Genomic DNA, 17,739 nt, shown 5'->3' with positions numbered 1-17,739 from the left:
TTTTTTATGCAGCTCAATTGTAATCATGACAATAAAAGTAGGATAAGATATGTTTTTTTTTGTTTTTTTTTTCATGGCCAAATTTTGTTTTAGATGCATCATAAATAAAGAATTTTAGATCAAATCTATGCTACAATTTTGCTAATCCTACCTGTTATTTTTTTTTTTTAAATTATGCTACAGATTTCTTCACCATAAACCAAAAAGACTATCATCTTGGTCATGAACATCATGGTGATAATAAACTTTTGAGTAATTTTCTTTCATGAACATCATCTTTTTTTTATATATATAAAAATTTCTCATATTTTTGTTTTATTTTTTGTGTTTAGTTTTTTCCCCTTCTAAATAACTGATTTTTTAAATGTTATTGATTGTTGGACCGAGATATTTGGAAAGCTGCATTGGAGAATCTCTCTATGCTGATGTGAGATATAGAAAACATCACCATATTTTAGTCTTCAAAATATTCATCATATGAGTTCTTTAAAGATAAGGAAATTAAATCTTTTATTTTCCGAAAAATCTTTTCATTTTCATAGATTTTTCTTTTGTTTTATGGACTTAATTTCAGAAAAATAGATTCGTAAAAAGTAAGATAAAAATTATATTTCATCAAATCAATGTTATTTCTCCCAAATTTTTAAGTTTATAACAATTTTCTTTTAAAGTATAACATATATATTCTTTCTTTTTTTAGAGGGTAAGTAGAATAATGAAATTTTTCATTTTAAAAATCTTATATTTTATAAGGTGAATTTTTGTTTTTGAAAGTTTTTATTACTACTATCCGCATCATATATGCTTTGTTTTTTTTTTTTTTTTTTTTTTTTTTAGTTTTCTATGTGTGCTTTTCTCTCTGATTTGATTTTAAAAGTATCTAACATCTTTAATAAATTTTCTTTAATTTTTTACAGGTAAATAAAAATATGTATGATCCTCCTCTTTTGATTTGATCTCATCTTCCAAGATTTCTAAAACATTAGAGGAATTGATGTGGATAGAAAAAAAAAATAGAAAACTAAACTAAAGAACATTGGATTTTATCATACTATATGTATTTTTGATATTTACGTTAACCTCCACAAATGATACATGTTTGACTAGTAAGCTGGGATAGTTCTTTCCAACCTTTCCCCAGTAATTTTATTGCTGTAACAAAAGCTTCTTTCTTAATTTGAAAATTTTGGGATAGTGTTTATAGATATTAAGAAGTTATGGTGCAATGAGGACAACAGGTTGGAGATTTATGTTAGTATCTTGTTGTACATGATTAACTTTCACATGAAGCGTCAACTGAGTGTCAACTATACCAATATAAATTTGTAATGCAATAAGCATAATACAACTCTTGTACGCGACCCAAAAAATCATGCTTGCAAGGGACGTATTCACATTTTTCTTGTAAATTGTAATGAAAGGATGTTTCAGACAATAAAAATGTATTGGGAGTTTTTGAAGAAACAGCCCTGTGAGTGCCGAACGCCCAAATCATCCATCAAAACCTGAATGTAACTATAATTTGTGAGAGATGCGAATGGGAAGAAAACATATCAAATGTTTCCCAAAACAAGGAATAGAGGAATACCATTTGAGGATTCCTCGCATGTAACAAAGCGACTTCTTGTGACTCCACCAAGATTCTGTTGTTCCTCATGTAATGTGTTGGTTTAATCTGGAACCGGGTTCTGTTGTTCTTCATGTCAGATCTTCTATGTTTTCAAAAGAAACTGAACTTAACTCAGATGTCCATCAAACTATTAATCAAGGGCCTTTCAGGAAGGATAAACTTGCTCTCTTTATCGATTGAACCAACGCATTACTGTTCTTCTGTATGCATGTGCTTTAGGATGCTTGGACATGAAACTCCTCCGTTCCTCGTCACTAACCACTTTTTGTAAACTAAATGCGCCTCCTCTGGTCGCTGCAATCTGGTATATTTCTTTACTAGTATCAAAAATGGAACATGATCCATTGTAATACCAGCAGTTACTTGCATTCTCGACAAAAGGCTTTCGGCATCCTTCAATCGACCCTTCCAACAGAGCCCTCTAACCAGCTCAGTATAAGTAATGATATCAGGTTGACATCCCCTTTTCAGCATTTCATCACACAAATGATACGCCAACCCCAAGTGACCCCATGTACAAGCAGCACCTACTAGCAGATTATAGGTGGTAGTATCTGGGGGGATTTCGGTAGATCGCATTTGATTCTTGAACCGCCACGCATCAAAGAACCTTTTGCCTTTCACATACCCATGAATCAAAGCATTGTTTGTGTAAATATTTGGTTTAACACCGTAAGAAAGCATTAGATTTAGGACAGATAAAGCACTTCTAGTATCTCCACTTCTTCCATAACCATCAATAACAACATTCCATAGCAGAACCTCTGGAAGCAAAGAACTTTTTAGCATGCTTAGAAGGAACTCGTTCGCCCTGTCCACATCTCCTTGTATACATAGACCTTGAATGATAACTTTGTATGAGATCTGATCAGGAGCAACACCGACATTTTGCATGGTACCATGGAGATCACATGCCTCATCAAACTTTCCCTCTTTACACAAGGCGCTTATGAGAGTGTTGTAAGTGAAAAGATCAGGGTTTACTCCTCTCTTTACCATGTCACACATGAACCCATAAGCAGCCACCATGTTTCCACTCGAACATAACCCACGAATAATGACATTGTACACAACTGAATTAGCAGCTACATTTTTCTGTGACATCTCCTTCCAAATCTCAAGGGCTTGAACCACATGTCCACTCTTAAAATAACTATCCATCAGAATGGTACAGGTGACTAAATTTAAGGGTGCGTTCGCCTGGCTACTATCTAAGATCTCTTCAAGAAGTTTTGTGTTGTTGTTTCCTATAACACCTTTCTGGCAAAGTGCATGCAAGAGTATGTTGCAAGTCACTCTATTTGGCTTAATACCATATTTATTCATAGTACTGAAGAGATAAAGAGCTTTATCTACATTGTTAACACTGCAAAGACCCTTCATTAAGGTGTTATACGAAACACAGTTGGGAGAAGGACCCATCTCCCTCATCTCTCTAACAAGCCCATCTGCCTTGTCGATATAACCTAACTTACACAACCCGTTTATAAGATGATTGTGCGTGATCAAACCTGGAATAAATCCACTCTGCATCATTTTTTTCCGTAGCCAGAGAGCAGCATCCAACTTCCCTTGTAAACAGAGATCCCTCATTATAGACGAGTGGATAGACAAAGAATCATCATAATCAAAGCTCTTCGTCCGACATACACTCTCCCTACAACAAAAGCAAAATTTAGGCTTTTATCAGAAACAGTTCACATACATAAACTGCTAGAGATACAAAACAAAACCATAAGTTAGTTGTGAAAATACAAACCTCAAAGAAGTCAGACGATCCAAACTGCTTTTCAAAATCGAATCCAATACATTAAAAATAGCTTCCGGGTCTCCCTTTTGGTCAAAATCTTTTTTATCAGAAAACCAATTCTCAGTGCACGAGTGAGGATGATTGACAGGAGTGAATCGAGGATGTTCAATACAAGAAAGACGCATTTCAAAGTCCCTGCAAAATCCATAAAGAAGAGACTCAGCAAACAGATTTGTGAGGAAAACAATAAAAGAACAAAAGATGAATCAAACTAGACTAACCTCAGGTTGGTGAAAATAGGAGCAAAGATCCTAGCAACATTGTCGCTAACAAAATCAAGGCTTTGGTTGAGTAAGCGAAGTACAGTGACATGCGAAGATGAAACTTCCCCACAAGAAATGAAAAGCTGCATCCGAATGTAAAACACAAAAGAGCTGAAGCATAAAAATCAAAACTTTTCGTATAACCCAACCAACCAAAACAAAACAGAGCTGTGTAAAGAGGGAAAAATCTGCAAACTTACAGCCATGGATTAATCAGATAAGCAATGGAACGACAAAGCCAAGTACAGCGATTTGAAATAAGCTCTTCTCCGGTGGAATTAGAGAAGATACATTTCGGCTATACTCTAAACATGCCTTGATTTGGTGAACAGAGACGATTCATTCATTCAAACGCAAAATGGATTATGATCTTAAAGCTGAAACAAAAGATCATGGTCTTAGAGATGTCACAAGATAAGCCCTGATGAGGATTGAATCATCAGAAATTGCAAACCTGATCCAGATTGCGAAAAATGGGAATCAGATGCTGAGGTAAGCTCTCCTTGGTTCTGGGCACGTTTGACAAAAATTAGGGTTCTTGCTTTTAATGGGCCGTAGTAGCCCATTAGTAATTTTAAGACGGGCTTCAGTTTCATTATTCATGCTCTCGTTCATTTCACTTTTTCTTTTTCTTAAACAAGATAAATTGGATATTGTGTAATATAATCATATTACATCCAATCTTCCTTATACACTCAAATTTGCCCGTTAAGGTCGACATTTGAAAGTTCACAACTCACAAAATGTGAAAATTAACTCATAACTATGAGAAGTTGAAATCAAAGCAAGAACATATATATATATATATATGAACATTATAAATAATGATATACATATATGACCGACCTAACATAATTGTGTTGTATATTACAGATTTACTTATGTTGTATGTCAACTAGTTAACTTGCGAAAAGAGAAGCTAACGCAAGCTGGGGGAATCAATGGTTCACAACTTTTCTTAATATTAAAAAACTGCTAATATCCATTATATAGAGACTGTGGTTTTTTGGAATTTTCCTATTTTGAAGATTGTTTGTCTTGGTGGGATTGGCGGGATAAAAAACTTATTCGTTTTCGGTTGGATAGGGCTCTTGGTAATGAGGATTGACATGAATTATTTTCTGATACGATTCTAGAATATTTACCTATGGTTGCCTTTGATCACAAGCCCATTGTGATTAATATAAGGACAAAAAGGCCGCGAGGAAGACGACGCTTTTTGTTTGACCGCCGGTGGATTGGGAAGGACGGTTTGATGGAGGCGATTTCAGCGGGTTGGGATGGGGGACACACTCAGAGTTCATCCACTTTTTTAGATAAAATTGTAAATTGTCGACGGGCTATTTCTCGGTGGCGTAAGGAACAAGTTCCTTTTGGTCGGGATACAATTGAGGCTCTAAAGAGCCAGCTGGTCGTGGCTCAGGCCGATGACGCAACTCCACTTTCAGTAATCTCCTATTTAAATGCCCGATTGCGGGAAGCCTATAGGGATGAAGAGGTATATTGGTATTTGAAGAACCGTAATAGATGGATGCGGGTGGAGGATCAGAACTCTAAGTATTTTCATGCCCTGACTAAGCAGCGACGGGCCCGCAATCGGATTACAGGTATTTTTGATAAGAACAAGGTTTGGTCTACGGAGGATGTTGATATCTGCAATACTGCAGTGTTGTACTTTGCCGATTTGTTTACAACGTTGCACCCGACAAATTTTGATGAGGTCTTATGTGAGGTACGCACAGCTATTACAAATGAGGTCAATACCCAGTTAACGGCCCCGGTTACAGAGATAGAGGTACACGCGGCTCTATTTATGATGCATCCGGATAAGGCTCTTGGTCCGGACGGGATGACCGCTTTGTTTTACCAAAAGGCGTGGCTGGTTGTTAAAGGAGACTTTGTCTCGCTGGTTTATTGGTTTTTTCGAGGAGGGAGTGTTTTATAGAGGTTTAAATACTACGCACATTTGTCTCATTCTGAAGGTGGCAAAGCCAACCCGAATGACGGAGCTGCGCCCAATTAGTTTGTGTAATGTGGGGTATAAAATTATTTCTAAGATCATGTGTCAACGGCTTAAGAAGATTTTACCAGGGCTTATTTCGGAAACTCAATCGGCTTTTGTTTCTGGCCGTCTCATTTCAGATAACATTCTGATTGCTCAGAAAATGTTCCATGGTTTACGGACTAATCCGTCATGTAAAAGGAAGTTTATGGCAATAAAAACATATATGAGCAAGGCATATGACCGGGTGGAGTGGGGGTTTATTGAAAAGTTACTCTACAAAATGGGTTTTGATGCAAGATGGATTGGATGGATTATGTTTTGTGTTAGTTCGGTTGAGTACAAAGTTCTTCTGAATGGTCAACCTAATGGTTTGATTATTCCGGAAAGGGGTTTACGACAAGGGGATCCTTTATCTCCTTATCTGTTTATCTTATGCACGGAAGTTTTAATTGCCAATATTCGGAAAGCGGAGGAGAATAAATTAATTACAGGGATCAAGGTGGCAAATCAATGCCCGCCAATCACAAATCTTTTATTTGCGGATGATAGTCTATTCTTTTGTAAGGTCGCCAAAGAACAATGTGAGGTCATTTTGAGTATTTTACGGAAATATGAGGCTGCCTCGGGTCAGCAAATAAATTTTGCAAAATCTTCTATTCAGTTTGGTCATAAGGTTGCAGAAGATACAAAAACGGAGATCCAAGGGATTCTTGGCATAACAAATCTGGGTGGCATGGGCTCCTATCTAGGGTTGCCAGAGAGTTTAGGAGGGTCTAAAACGAAGGTCTTTTCGTTTGTCCGGGAAAGACTGCAGGGACGTACGACTGGTTGGTCGGCGAAACTGCTTTCTAAAGGGGGAAAGAAGGTGATGATCAAATCTATCGCTACTTGCGGTCCCGACGTTTGTGATGTCTTGTTTTCGGCTACCAAAGACAATTACATCCAAACTCACCAGTGCTGTGGCGAATTTTTGGTGGAGTACGGATGGTAGGACGGGTGGTATGCATTGGTTAGCTTGGGAGAAACTATGTTGTAGCAAACAACTGGGCGGATTAGGATTTCGGAATGTTGATGATTTAATTCGGCTTTGTTGGCAAAACAACTATGGAGGCTAATTGATTAGCCTGATTCTTTGTTTGCCAGGGTTTTTAAAGGTAGGTATTATAGGAATTTGGATCCCATGGAACCGATTCGTTCTTACTCTCCTTCGTACGGGTGGAGGAGTATTGTTTCAGCTCGCTCTGTGGTACATAAAGGACTTATTAAAAGGGTTGGATCAGGAGAGTCCATTTCTATATGGACTGTCCCCTGGATACCAGCTCCATCCCCGAGACCAACTCTCAGTAAGGGCCCGTTTAAGGACCCTTCTCTTAAAATTTCACACTTAATTGATTGTCAGACAAATTCGTGGCGGATGGATGTCCTTTCTGAGCACTTTGATCCAGTTGATGTTGCGTTGATAGGAGCTTTACCTTTAGGTAGTTGTCCAAATGAGGATTCTCTTGGTTGGCATTTTACGAAGAATGGGAGGTATACGGTTAAATCTGGTTATCATGCGGCACGTATGACGATCTCTGGGCCTTTTAAGGCGCTTGGTGATGGGCTAGAGATAACCTCTCTCCTAGCTAGTGTTTGGAAGGTTCGTTGCCCACCAAAACTCCACCACTTTATGTGGCAAGCATTTTCTGGGTGTATTCCGGTTTCACGAAACTTGCGACGGCGTGGTATCGCATGTGATTTGGGCTGTTCACGTTGTGGTGCGGAGGAGGAAACAGTTAATCATGTTCTGTTTCTCTGTCCACCAGCGCGTCAGATGTGGGCTTTATCTCAGATACCGGTAGGACCACATTGTTTTCCGGTGGAGTCTGTTTATGCTAATATGGATCATTTCTTGGATCCCAAAAGCCCGGGATCCCATGTGTCAGCTTTCCCGTGGATTTTGTGGTATTTATGGAAAGCGCGTAATGCAAAAGTTTTTGAAAATATCACGGAGCGGCCAGAGGAGGTCGTTTGGGTAGCTGAAGGTGAGGCTTTGTCCTGGCAGCAGGCTCAGGAAGAGGGTGAAGCTGTGGTTTCAACTGTCCAGCCAACGGTTGCTGACTCTCGTTTACGGGGGCCAAACACTTCCCTTCCTATGTTCTTTTCAGGCTATCGTTGTTTCGTTGATGGCTCTTGGAAGTCAGGAGATCTTTTCGCAGGAGTCGGATGGTTTTGCACCCAGTCTCAGGATCCGACGCGAAGTATGGGAGCTACTAACTTTCGACGAAGTCTTACCCCCTTACACGCTGAACTCGAAGCTTTCATTTGGGCGATGCGTTGCATTATTGGACATGATTACCGTGATGTGGCGTTCTACTCAGACTGCGCTGATTTGGTGAAGATGGTGTCTTCGCCACACGACTGACCAGCGTTCTCGACATATCTTGATGATATCAAGATGGACAGGGAGGAGTTCTCTTCTGTTTCCTTATCTTTTATTCCTAGAAATGCAAATGTAAAAGTGGATCTTTTGGCACACTATGCACGCACATCTCCGCATAATGTTTTGTATGTAAATAATTTCCTTTCGCATTGGTTCATCTGAGCTAATCTATTGTTGACAACAAAAAAATAAAAAATCCATTATATAGAGACTTACACATTCAAATGTATATATATCCTTCATAGGCTCGAATCTTTTTAATGGCCTTATCTATTTTGGGTAAGACCGCCACCTTCTCGTTCTCATATCTTTCCCCAATTTCCCACTTTCCTAAATCAAATCTTTGGATGTATATCGACCGGACCACTACTATTTTCATGAATATTATATTCCTACTTAATGGAGAGACCATGATATTTAATTTTCCGACAAATACAGCAGTATAAGATATTTTTTTAAGTGCCAATTGCATCTCTCTTTGTACATGCCTACTCTCGATCAACTTGAATCTCGAGTGTCATTCATTCGTCCCCACTAAGAAACATACGTAAACGTAAATCCATATCGATCGACGCGTAAAGATGTATATAATAATACAAATTAAAATGTCAAAATTGGGGCGTATCATTTTTGGAAAACTCAATTTACACGCAAATTAAAAAAGAGGAAATAATTGTCGACTGAAATGAATAAAGAGTGTGGTATCTTACGTACAACTACATGGATGAGTCAGTGTGAGTGAATTTTATTAGTAGACATTAGTAGAGACGAAAGTACATTAGTAGTATTAGTAACGTCTATAGCATGACTATGTGTGATGCATTTTCCCTCTTCTCTACTTTTATTAACCTTATACAGAGTTTTACTTATGTATCAGTAAGTAGATGCATGACACATTTATATCTTAGGAAATTTCTAAGTTAAATTTACTGGTTAAGATATTAACATATTAGTTTTTGAAGTTTCAAGGATAGAAATATATAAATTTTTCTCTTTCTGATATTGGTTCAATGGATCCAATGTATGAACCTAAAATAAATAAACTTGTGAAGCCAAAAGTCGCTACGGCAATCTTAACTTAAAATTCCTTATTTAGCTTGCAAACTAAATTTAGTGTGAATGAATAGATGCGCCTTGTGATACCATTCATATAAAACAATCAATATTGAGTGGCTTTGCTTTCCCATATATATGGTGACGTTTTGTTCTTGTCCTATCCGTTTTTTTTTAATGTGCTATGCAGATTGTACAAGAGAGAGGCCAATACGAATACGATATAGGAACATGATGATAACGCACGTAACTAAAAAAGCTGAGACATATTAAAAGAGGAAAGTGATGATGAGTGTCATTGTTAAAATGCACAAAGATTTGGATTTATGATTGCCTGACCAAAAATCTTTATTACATCTCTACTTTTGTCGGCTCACAGTACCTTAGATTCCCAAAACCGACAACGCACATTTCAACATATTCCACAAATTTCGGCTTCTTTTCCTTGCTTCTTTTCTCTTTTCTTCATCGCTTTTATATATTTTCCTTGATTGTTACGTAAAATTACATCTGAGCTGATCACCAAGAAAACAACCTGCGAGTGGTTTATAGGTGGAGCATGCCAAAATGTTTTTTGTATGTTTCATCCGCTCTGGTACGTGTGTTGTAACCCTTGGGAAGTCACGTTTATATTAGGACCTTCAATGCAAGCGGGCTCGTTCCCTTAAAGGTTAGTTAGAATCATCTTATTGTAAGCCTAAGGGTCTGGTTTTGTTTTTGGCTTGCAAAACCTGCAGGACAATCTTATTCTGACTATGTTTAGAAGAAAATTATATGAACATGTGAACCGATCTATGCATACTAGATCCGCCAACCCTTTTCCCCTGCACGGATTTTAATTTGATAAAACACGTTACACTTATAAAAAAATATATGAAGATCAATCTGTCTTACAGATTGAATTCATTCTAGTGACTAGTAGTTTTAATAATATCAGTATAATATACTTCATCATGATGCATATACATATATATATATATGCATGTATATAAAATATGTCTACATGCACCTTTTGTTAAGCTTGCTTCATACATAATGCTGACCATTTAATCAAAAAATAAGTATACGTGACTGATAGTCTCGTACCGTCGATGGAGTTTTGATCAACACCAACATCTTGTTAACAATTTTGACATCGCCGATTTGAAAGAAAGAAAAAGTAGAATATCCCAAGGAGAGTTTGCATGAGAAGAAGAGAGCAAAATGTAGCCGAAGGACAACTTGCCAGAAATATGTTTATCACCATATATGCATGATTAACAATGTTCCGGCAAGTCATCCTTGGCTGCATTATACTCTACTCCACGTCATGTAATTCTACTCCGTTGGGCTCACATGTCCATCAAGATTTCAAGTACATCAATATGAGTGTGTGGTTTTGTGGTGGGTTTAGGGAGTGGAGGAGAGGAAGTATTTATAAGAGAGACATATAAGTTTTATACTCCGTTCCAATATTATATTACATTCTAATATTATATACATTTACATATTTGGTGATATAAATATTCGACCATCAGCTGGAGATTCCTATAGCAAGTGGCTGTAGTGCTCAACGTAAAGGTAAATTATGTTATAATGTCAAAAGACTCGGCCTTTCGCACTGCACGGCCTTTCCACTATCCACTCATAAAATCTTGTACACTTCTCAAAATCTTTACATTAGGTGGATCAAATTCATTGGTAATAAAAGAATTCGGACAAAGTTTATTTAATCATCTCATATGTGAAATTTGTTTACAAAGTTGTAAACAAATTAGTATCGACACATAAACAATTATTCGATATAATTGATGTTTAATGTTTCCGAAAGGAACCGCATGGAAAGGGAGCGGAATATAATTAGGTGGTGCGCGCATTGGTCCACTACTTTGAACCAAATATATGTTTTACTTGTTTACAAATATATTGAAGTCAAAGGAATTATTGCATTAGTGGTGATTGGCCTCGATGCTAAATAAGAATCAAGAAAAACAAAAAAAAAGGAGACTATTAATAAAAGAAACATTAGAGATATGAGAGAGATACTTTTATTTGACAGATTTATGCAAACAGTAATTTATATATCCATGTTTGCCTGAATATGTATAAATGGGGTTGTCAATTATAGTATACATTCAATCTTAATCTTATAACCCTCGTCAGTTACATATATAAATACCAAATAGTACTTTAGTGTCTTCTTGACTCCTGCAAACGATCACGTTCAGAGAGAATTCAAACAATGGTTACCAAATAACATATTTGTTTGAAAGAATGCTTAAGAGTGTCACAAGGAGGACTTGACTTCAGCATGGGTGACCTTTACTTATTGCTCAAAGAATATAGCATATATAAACTGGTGTTTTTAGTTTTAGTGGATTCGATTTGGTTAACTAGTCCATGATGTTTAGTTACAGATCTCAAAATTGATTTTATATTTATTTAAAAAGATTCGACTACCTCTAAATATTTACTTGTCTAGGTAACAATTAATAAAACCTTGTTGTAGGGTATTAGTATGGCTTAACTAGGCATTAAACGACTTCTACATTTTAGAACCTTTTTTCTTCTTCTGAGAACTTCTATTGATCGCAGATTCACAGACATAGATATGGAGGGACGCTAAATTTTTTTATATAAATATAGATATAGCTTAGTTTTTAAGTAAATGAAAAAAAAAAAAAAAACAGAAATGGAAGCAAAAAAGGTGTGGCGGCCGCCAACAACTGCACCGCCCCTATGTCCTTGCCATATATGTTGGTCGGTACATGTAAGTATCTAAGCCTCAAAGCTAAGATAATGTTTTAAATCAACTTTTTCATCATTTGTTAGGGATATGATTTGTTGTTTTGATTTATCATTTATTGAATTAGTAGCATTAGTCATCTTTATGGGGTCTCCGCAACATATATTCTAGAAATGTTATCAACTACTAATCGATAATTAAGTTGATTAATTCTTATGAAGACAATGGATTTTACTAGATCATAGTAGCTGACAGATGAAAAAAATTTATTCAAATTACACCCTGCGAAGTTAGTTACAGGTTACCACTTATATTTCGAATATCATTTTGAGTTGTTTCAACTCGAGATCCCTAAGAGGCTGAGGCCATTTCAAATGAGAGGTTACTGTTTTGAGACTTTTATATATTTTTAGTCTTAAATTGTATACTTTCAAATATTTCCAGGATTTTTTTAGGAAATCAGATGTGAGGGGCATCTCAGAGATGTTTAATGAGGTATCTCCACTTATTACAGACAGTATGAATAGGGAACTAATAAAAACAATCTCAGAATCGGAAGTTCGTAAGGCTCTATTTGCGATGCATTCAGAGAAAACACTAGGTCCTGATGGTATGACAGTGCTGTTCTTTCAACGGTTTTGGTCCTCACTGAAAGGGGATTTAGTGACTTTGGTTAGAGAATTTTTTAATACGGGGTGCTTCGAGAAAAGATTGAATGAGACAAATATTTATCTCACTCCGAAAAATGAAAGACCCCAACGTATGGCGGAGTTTAGGCCGATTAGCCTTTGTAACGTGAGTTATAAAATTATTTCAAAAATCTTGTGTTTCCATCTAAAGCGGTACCTACCTTCTATTATTTCAGAGACTCAATCGGCTTTTGTTTCTGGTCGTCTGATAACAGATAATATTCTTGTTGCTCAGGAAATTTTTCATGGGTTAAATACTAATAATCGATGTAAAACGGATTTTCTGGCTTTTAAGACGGATATGAGTAAGGCGTATGATCGGGTTGAATGGGATTTTTTGGAAGCAGTTATGGTTAGGTTGGGGTTTGATCGGAAGTGGATTTCCTGGATTATGTGGTGTGTCACCTCAGTTTCGTATTAAGTCCTTCTTAATGGTCAGTCATGTGGTTCTATTATACCTCAGAGAAGTTTACGCCATGGTGATCCTCTCTCACCGTATTTATTTATCCTTTGCACGGAGGTGTTGATAGCTAATATCAAAAAGGCTGAACGAGAGGATAAACTTACTGGTATTACGCTAGCTCGGGATTGCCCCACCATCTCGCATTTGCTTTTTGCAGATGATAGTTTGTTCTTTTGTAAAGCAGAAGCGACATAATGTAGTACGGTCATGGAAATCATAGGAAATTATGGAAAAGCGTCCGGACATGAGGTTAACTTGGAGAAATCATCTATCATGTTTTGTAAAAACGTCCCAGAGGACTTAAGAACCCAATTAAAGTCTGTCATTGGTATTTCAAAAGAAAGCGGTATGGGTTCTTATTTGGGTATTCCTAAAAGCCTTCAAGGTTCGCGAGCTATGGTTTTTATTTATGTTAATGATCGGTTAGATGATCGTGTAAATGAATGGTCAGCGAAATATTTATCGAAAGGCGGCAAGGATCATGATCAAGTCAGTTGCGTTGGCTCTCCCAACTCATGTTATGTCGTGCTTTAAATTGCCACAGGAATTGACGTCTAAATTAACAAGTGCTATTTCAAGATTTTGGTGGCAGTCTAACGACAAAGCTCGTGGTTTGCACTGGGTTGCTTAGGATAAAATGTGTGATGATAAATGCGAAGGTGGTTTGGGTTTTCGAGATTTGGAGAATTTCAATGACGCGATGCTGGCTAAGCAGTATAGGCGGTTAATTCATTATCCGACATCTCTAATGGCTCGTGTGATGCGAGGTCGATATTTTAGAAATAAACATCCTCTATTGGCCAATAAGCCATACTCTCCCTCATTTGCTTGGAGGAGTATTTTTTCAACGAAAGGCTTAGTGGAAAAAGGAGCAAGATGGGCATTACGATCTGGTTGTGATATTTCGGTATGGAAAGATCCTTGGATACCGGATAGTCAACCAAGACAAGCTAACAGTCGAGGGAGACTGCTCCATCCTAGCTTAATGGTTAATCATTTGATCAACCCACACACTATGGAATGGCATCTGCCCATCCTTGAGGAGTTCATGGATCCAGAGGATATTCAGATTATTCAGGCTATGCCAATCAGTAAATCCTATATACCATATCGACTGATTTGGCATTACACTAAATCCGAGAAATATACGGTCAAATCGGGTTATCGGCTAGCCCGTGATTTAGTTAAGGTAGGTGAGTCCGGACCGACGTGTACGGCCCTTCGGGCCCAAGCTTGGAAACTTGACGTTCCCTCCAAGGTTCAACATTTCTTTTGGCAGATAGCATCCGGCTCTCTTCCGGTGTTGGAACGACTAGCTCATCGTGGTGTTCGGTGCGACACTCTTTGCACACGGTGTGGGCTGGCGGCTGAGATGATAAACCATGCCCTCTTTGAGTGTTCTCGGTCTCGTCGGATCTGAGATTTATCTCCGGTTTCGTTAACATTCAATGGTTTTCCCTATGGCTCAGTTTATTCTAATTTAGACTTCTTATTCTGGCGGGCGACAACTCAATCGAGTGTCTCGGATATTAGTTTCCGGCTACCTTGGATTGTATGGTCAATTTGGAAGGATAGGAATAAAAAGGTTTTTCAGGGTATGGAGGCGACGCCAATAGATATTATAAATCAGGCGGCTAATGATAGGATTTTATGGGAGGAGGCGAGGTCATTCACAGGCAGAGCCATGGATTATTCGACATCTATGGAAAATCTGGAACCTTCTCCACGATGTCATATTGATGGATCCTTGAAGGGGTCAGACTCCTTTGTGGGCTTGGGTTGGTGCTTTTTCAATAGAGAGGACAAAGTGTTACTAATGGGAGCACGATGCTATAGAAGAACACCCTCACTTCTACATTCGGAGTTACAAGCCTTGATCTGGGCCATGGAGTCTATGTTGGCGGCTGGCGTGGATTGTTCTTTTTTCGAAACTGATTGTGCAGAGCTAGTGGCGATGGTGCAATCTCCGGATGATTGGCCCGCATTCTCCAACCTGTTGGACGACTTCAATTTACTTAGAGCTTCCATCCCCGGCTTCATCCTAAGGAGGATTCCGCGTTCGACAAATGTGGGGACAGATTGTCTAGCCCGCTCATCGCGTACTTTAGATTCCAAAACTACTTTTGTAAACTTTTCCCTCCGGTTTGGGCAACCAACCTTGGAGTACGGTTTTAATTTAATGTTCGGTTGACAAAAAAAAAATTTATACTTTCCAAAAATAAGGATTTTGAGTTAGTTAATTAAAATTATAATTGGGGTTCTTACTCTTGAAAAAAATATTATTTTCAAAATAGAAATATTTTATGTAGAACATAATTAGTTTTTTTTTCTTCAACAAAAGATCAGTTCATATGAGCCAATTTGGAGGGAAATTGTTTACAAACAGAACATGACGCGGAGGCATACGTGTTTGGCGTGCCAAATAATCCGCTTTAACATTTGCGGTACGAGAAACTAAAATCAAAGAAAAAGAAGAAAACTCCTTCCAGTCAATCTTGATGTCGTCTAAGTATGTTGAGAAGGCTGGCCAGTCAAGAGGGGAAGACACCATCTTCACAAAATCTGAACAGTCTGTTAAGAAAACCACGTCCCGAAAATCATGTCCAATCATGCATCACATTGCCCAAATGAAAGCTTCGACTTCTGCATGTAATGGAGAGAGACAACGCCGGAAATTAGAGGCTCCCAAAGATAGCAACGATCCGTGAGAAGAAGTACAATACCATCCTACACCTGCAAAAACATCAGTTTCTTTCTATGACCCATCTACAAAACACCGATAACCTGAGTATCTCGCTGGAAGGGAAGGGATACTCCCTGAATCCGAGAAGGTGAAACAATAGGAGATAAACACTGCTCATCCTCCTCAGCCTCCTCCTGAGGTTGCAGCCAGGTCACCGCCTCACCGACCGCTATATGAACAACATCATCAGGTCGTTCATCATGATTCTCGAAAACTCGAGCATTCTGTGCTTTCCAAATATATAACATAAGCTAAGGGGAGGCCGCAACCTGGGAACCCGGGTTTTTGGGTCCCAGAAAATGATCCACATTAGCAAAAACAGAATCCGTCGGGCAAGAAACCGGCCCCACCGGAACGTTAGCTAAAGCCCATACCTGACGTGCCGGAGGACACACAAAAATTGCATGATTAATAGTCTCTACATCAGCCCCGCATTGCGCACAACCTAAATCACATGTTATTCCCCGTCGCCGCAAATTGGCATAAACCGAAATGTAGCCAGACAAAAATTGCCACATAAAATGCTTAAGCTTGGGTACACAATGAATCTGCCAAACAATGGCCAGGAGAGGAGTAATCTCCGGACCAGACCCAAGAGCCTGAAAGAGTCTTGGGACACCCATGCGTTCTGTATCATACCCTGATTTTAACGTATACTTGCATGATTTTGTATAATGCCACCCTAAAGAATCTGCCTTTGGACAACTGCCTAAAGGTATTGCCCCGATCAAAGCGACATCCACCGGATCAAAATGCTCATCGAGCATATCCATACGCCATGTATTTGTTTGACGGTAAATTTAATGAGTCAATTGAAGAGAAAGGTCCTTAAAAGGACCTTTGCTTTAAGCTGGTCTCAGGGATTGAGCTGGAAACCAGGGATCAGTCAATATAGAAATAGAGTCCCCAGAGCCAACTCGTTTAATAAGCCCTTTGTTTACCAAAGATCAAGCGGGGATAATACTTCTCCACCCATAGGAAGGAGAGAATGTTCGAATCGGTTCCATAGGATTCGAATTCCGGTAATACCTACTTTTAAAAACCTGGCAAACAGTAAGTCTGGTTCCTCAATCAGCCACCATAATTGTTTGGCCAACAAGGCCGTATTAAAATCATCGACATTCCTGAAACCCAAGCCACCCACTTGCTTACTACAACAGAGTTTATCCCATGCTAACTGATATACAGAGTTTTAAACCCTATTTTCCTACTGCAAGTGCACAGCAAAGAAGTAGTACTTAGGGGTCGAATCCCACGAAGACCAAGTTTTACTCTATGGTTCTATTTGTTCAATTTCAAGCTAAGACAATTCAAAGTTGGATTTGTTTGGTAACAGTAACGCGATTAAAACGGTATAAAAGGCAATAAGCAAAACACTAGATCAGGGGTGATTCTCGGGAATTTCAGAGATAGCAACTAAACAACTATTCAGGGTATAGATTAAGTACCAGTCTAGAACTCAAACATAAATATAAACTGATCCACTGTCGTGGTATCAATAACTCTATCTGATCGATTCTGTGCGGAAACGCGGAGCACATGCTCAGACATCCGGAGCACATGCTCAGACATCCGGAGCACATGCTCGGCGGTCCATAAACCCTAAACTGTCGTTTGAGCCCAAAATCGCAGACAAGCATTAAAGAACAGGAATGATAAGTTCACAAATCACCTACACATCAACTTTCGCAGGTCTAGGATAAATTTCCCACTAATGTCTTTTCTAGCAACCTATTACACTTTTGATGAATAGATAAACCTAGAATCATAGATTGGGTGATCAAATCAACCTAAGCATTAAGTCTAACAATAGTGAAGACAATCGATTATATAAAGCCCTATTTGTGTTCTGTTGCTAACCCATGAAACCCCTTTTGAAACCCCTAATCTAGCAAAGAAAACTACTCAGACATAGAAAAATGAATCATAGCAAAAG

At 38.3% G+C, this 17,739-nt stretch overlaps 4 protein-coding genes across 6 annotated transcripts; 2 read left to right on the top strand and 2 right to left on the bottom strand.

Moving 5' to 3' along the window:
- Nucleotides 1-1,278: 1,278 nt before the first annotated feature.
- LOC104706796 (pentatricopeptide repeat-containing protein At5g24830) lies at nucleotides 1,279-4,243 on the bottom strand. Of its 3 annotated transcripts, XM_087463164.1 has the most exons (6): nucleotides 4,158-4,243; nucleotides 3,904-4,080; nucleotides 3,662-3,786; nucleotides 3,390-3,575; nucleotides 1,589-3,287; nucleotides 1,279-1,505 (listed from the first exon to the last, which is right to left on the bottom strand). In XM_087463164.1, the coding sequence occupies exons 2-5, from the start codon at nucleotides 3,907-3,909 to the stop codon at nucleotides 1,820-1,822; spliced, it is 1,785 nt and encodes a 594-aa protein (XP_087319290.1). In that variant the 5' UTR covers nucleotides 3,910-4,080; nucleotides 4,158-4,243; the 3' UTR covers nucleotides 1,279-1,505; nucleotides 1,589-1,819. The 3 variants fall into 3 exon arrangements, with proteins under 3 accessions (XP_087319290.1, XP_087319289.1, XP_087319291.1); XM_087463163.1 differs by having other exon boundaries at nucleotides 3,904-4,203; XM_087463165.1 differs by lacking the exons at nucleotides 3,904-4,080; nucleotides 4,158-4,243 and having other exon boundaries at nucleotides 3,662-3,792.
- Nucleotides 4,244-4,958: 715 nt separating this feature from the next.
- Nucleotides 4,959-13,255, top strand: LOC104709359 (uncharacterized). Its single transcript, XM_010425987.2, has 6 exons — nucleotides 4,959-5,612; nucleotides 5,686-6,695; nucleotides 6,852-8,082; nucleotides 12,353-12,580; nucleotides 12,749-12,949; nucleotides 13,061-13,255. The coding sequence occupies exons 1-6, from the start codon at nucleotides 4,959-4,961 to the stop codon at nucleotides 13,253-13,255; spliced, it is 3,519 nt and encodes a 1,172-aa protein (XP_010424289.2).
- A 12-nt stretch (nucleotides 13,256-13,267) lies between these two features.
- On the top strand, nucleotides 13,268-13,691 carry LOC147939811 (uncharacterized). The gene is made up of 2 exons (XM_087461039.1): nucleotides 13,268-13,549; nucleotides 13,605-13,691. The coding sequence occupies exons 1-2, from the start codon at nucleotides 13,268-13,270 to the stop codon at nucleotides 13,689-13,691; spliced, it is 369 nt and encodes a 122-aa protein (XP_087317165.1).
- Nucleotides 13,692-15,826: 2,135 nt separating this feature from the next.
- On the bottom strand, nucleotides 15,827-16,576 carry LOC147939810 (uncharacterized). Its single transcript, XM_087461038.1, has 2 exons — nucleotides 16,073-16,576; nucleotides 15,827-16,027 (listed from the first exon to the last, which is right to left on the bottom strand). Exons 1-2 carry the CDS (start codon nucleotides 16,574-16,576, stop codon nucleotides 15,827-15,829), a joined length of 705 nt encoding a protein of 234 aa, XP_087317164.1.
- Nucleotides 16,577-17,739: the final 1,163 nt, after the last annotated feature.

This window comes from Camelina sativa, chromosome 8 (assembly GCF_030686135.1).
Source record: "Camelina sativa cultivar CO46 ecotype springtype chromosome 8, ASM3068613v1".
Classification (NCBI taxonomy): domain Eukaryota; kingdom Viridiplantae; phylum Streptophyta; class Magnoliopsida; order Brassicales; family Brassicaceae; genus Camelina; species Camelina sativa.
This window is presented reverse-complemented; position numbering and strand designations above follow the sequence as displayed.

Bases quoted from the DNA above. Each gene is read 5' to 3' on its own strand.
- LOC147939811 (XM_087461039.1), top strand. From the start codon at position 13,268: ATGGAAATCATAGGAAATTATGGAAAAGCGTCCGGACATGAGGTTAAC. The intron at 13,550-13,604 runs GTCAGTTGCGTT...AAATTGCCACAG, and splicing joins GCGGCAAGGATCATGATCAA to GAATTGACGTCTAAATTAAC.
- LOC104709359 (XM_010425987.2), top strand. From the start codon at position 4,959: ATGGAGGCGATTTCAGCGGGTTGGGATGGGGGACACACTCAGAGTTCA. The intron at 5,613-5,685 runs GTTTATTGGTTT...CTCATTCTGAAG, and splicing joins AAGGAGACTTTGTCTCGCTG to GTGGCAAAGCCAACCCGAAT. The intron at 6,696-6,851 runs GTAGGACGGGTG...TTTGTTTGCCAG, and splicing joins TTTTTGGTGGAGTACGGATG to GGTTTTTAAAGGTAGGTATT.
- LOC104706796 (XM_087463164.1), bottom strand. The intron at 3,576-3,661 runs GTTAGTCTAGTT...TGGATTTTGCAG, and splicing joins CCTATTTTCACCAACCTGAG to GGACTTTGAAATGCGTCTTT. The intron at 3,288-3,389 runs GTTTGTATTTTC...CTTTTGTTGTAG, and splicing joins GATCGTCTGACTTCTTTGAG to GGAGAGTGTATGTCGGACGA.
- LOC147939810 (XM_087461038.1), bottom strand. From the start codon at position 16,576: ATGGATATGCTCGATGAGCATTTTGATCCGGTGGATGTCGCTTTGATC. The intron at 16,028-16,072 runs GTTGCGGCCTCC...TGGAAAGCACAG, and splicing joins CCAAAAACCCGGGTTCCCAG to AATGCTCGAGTTTTCGAGAA.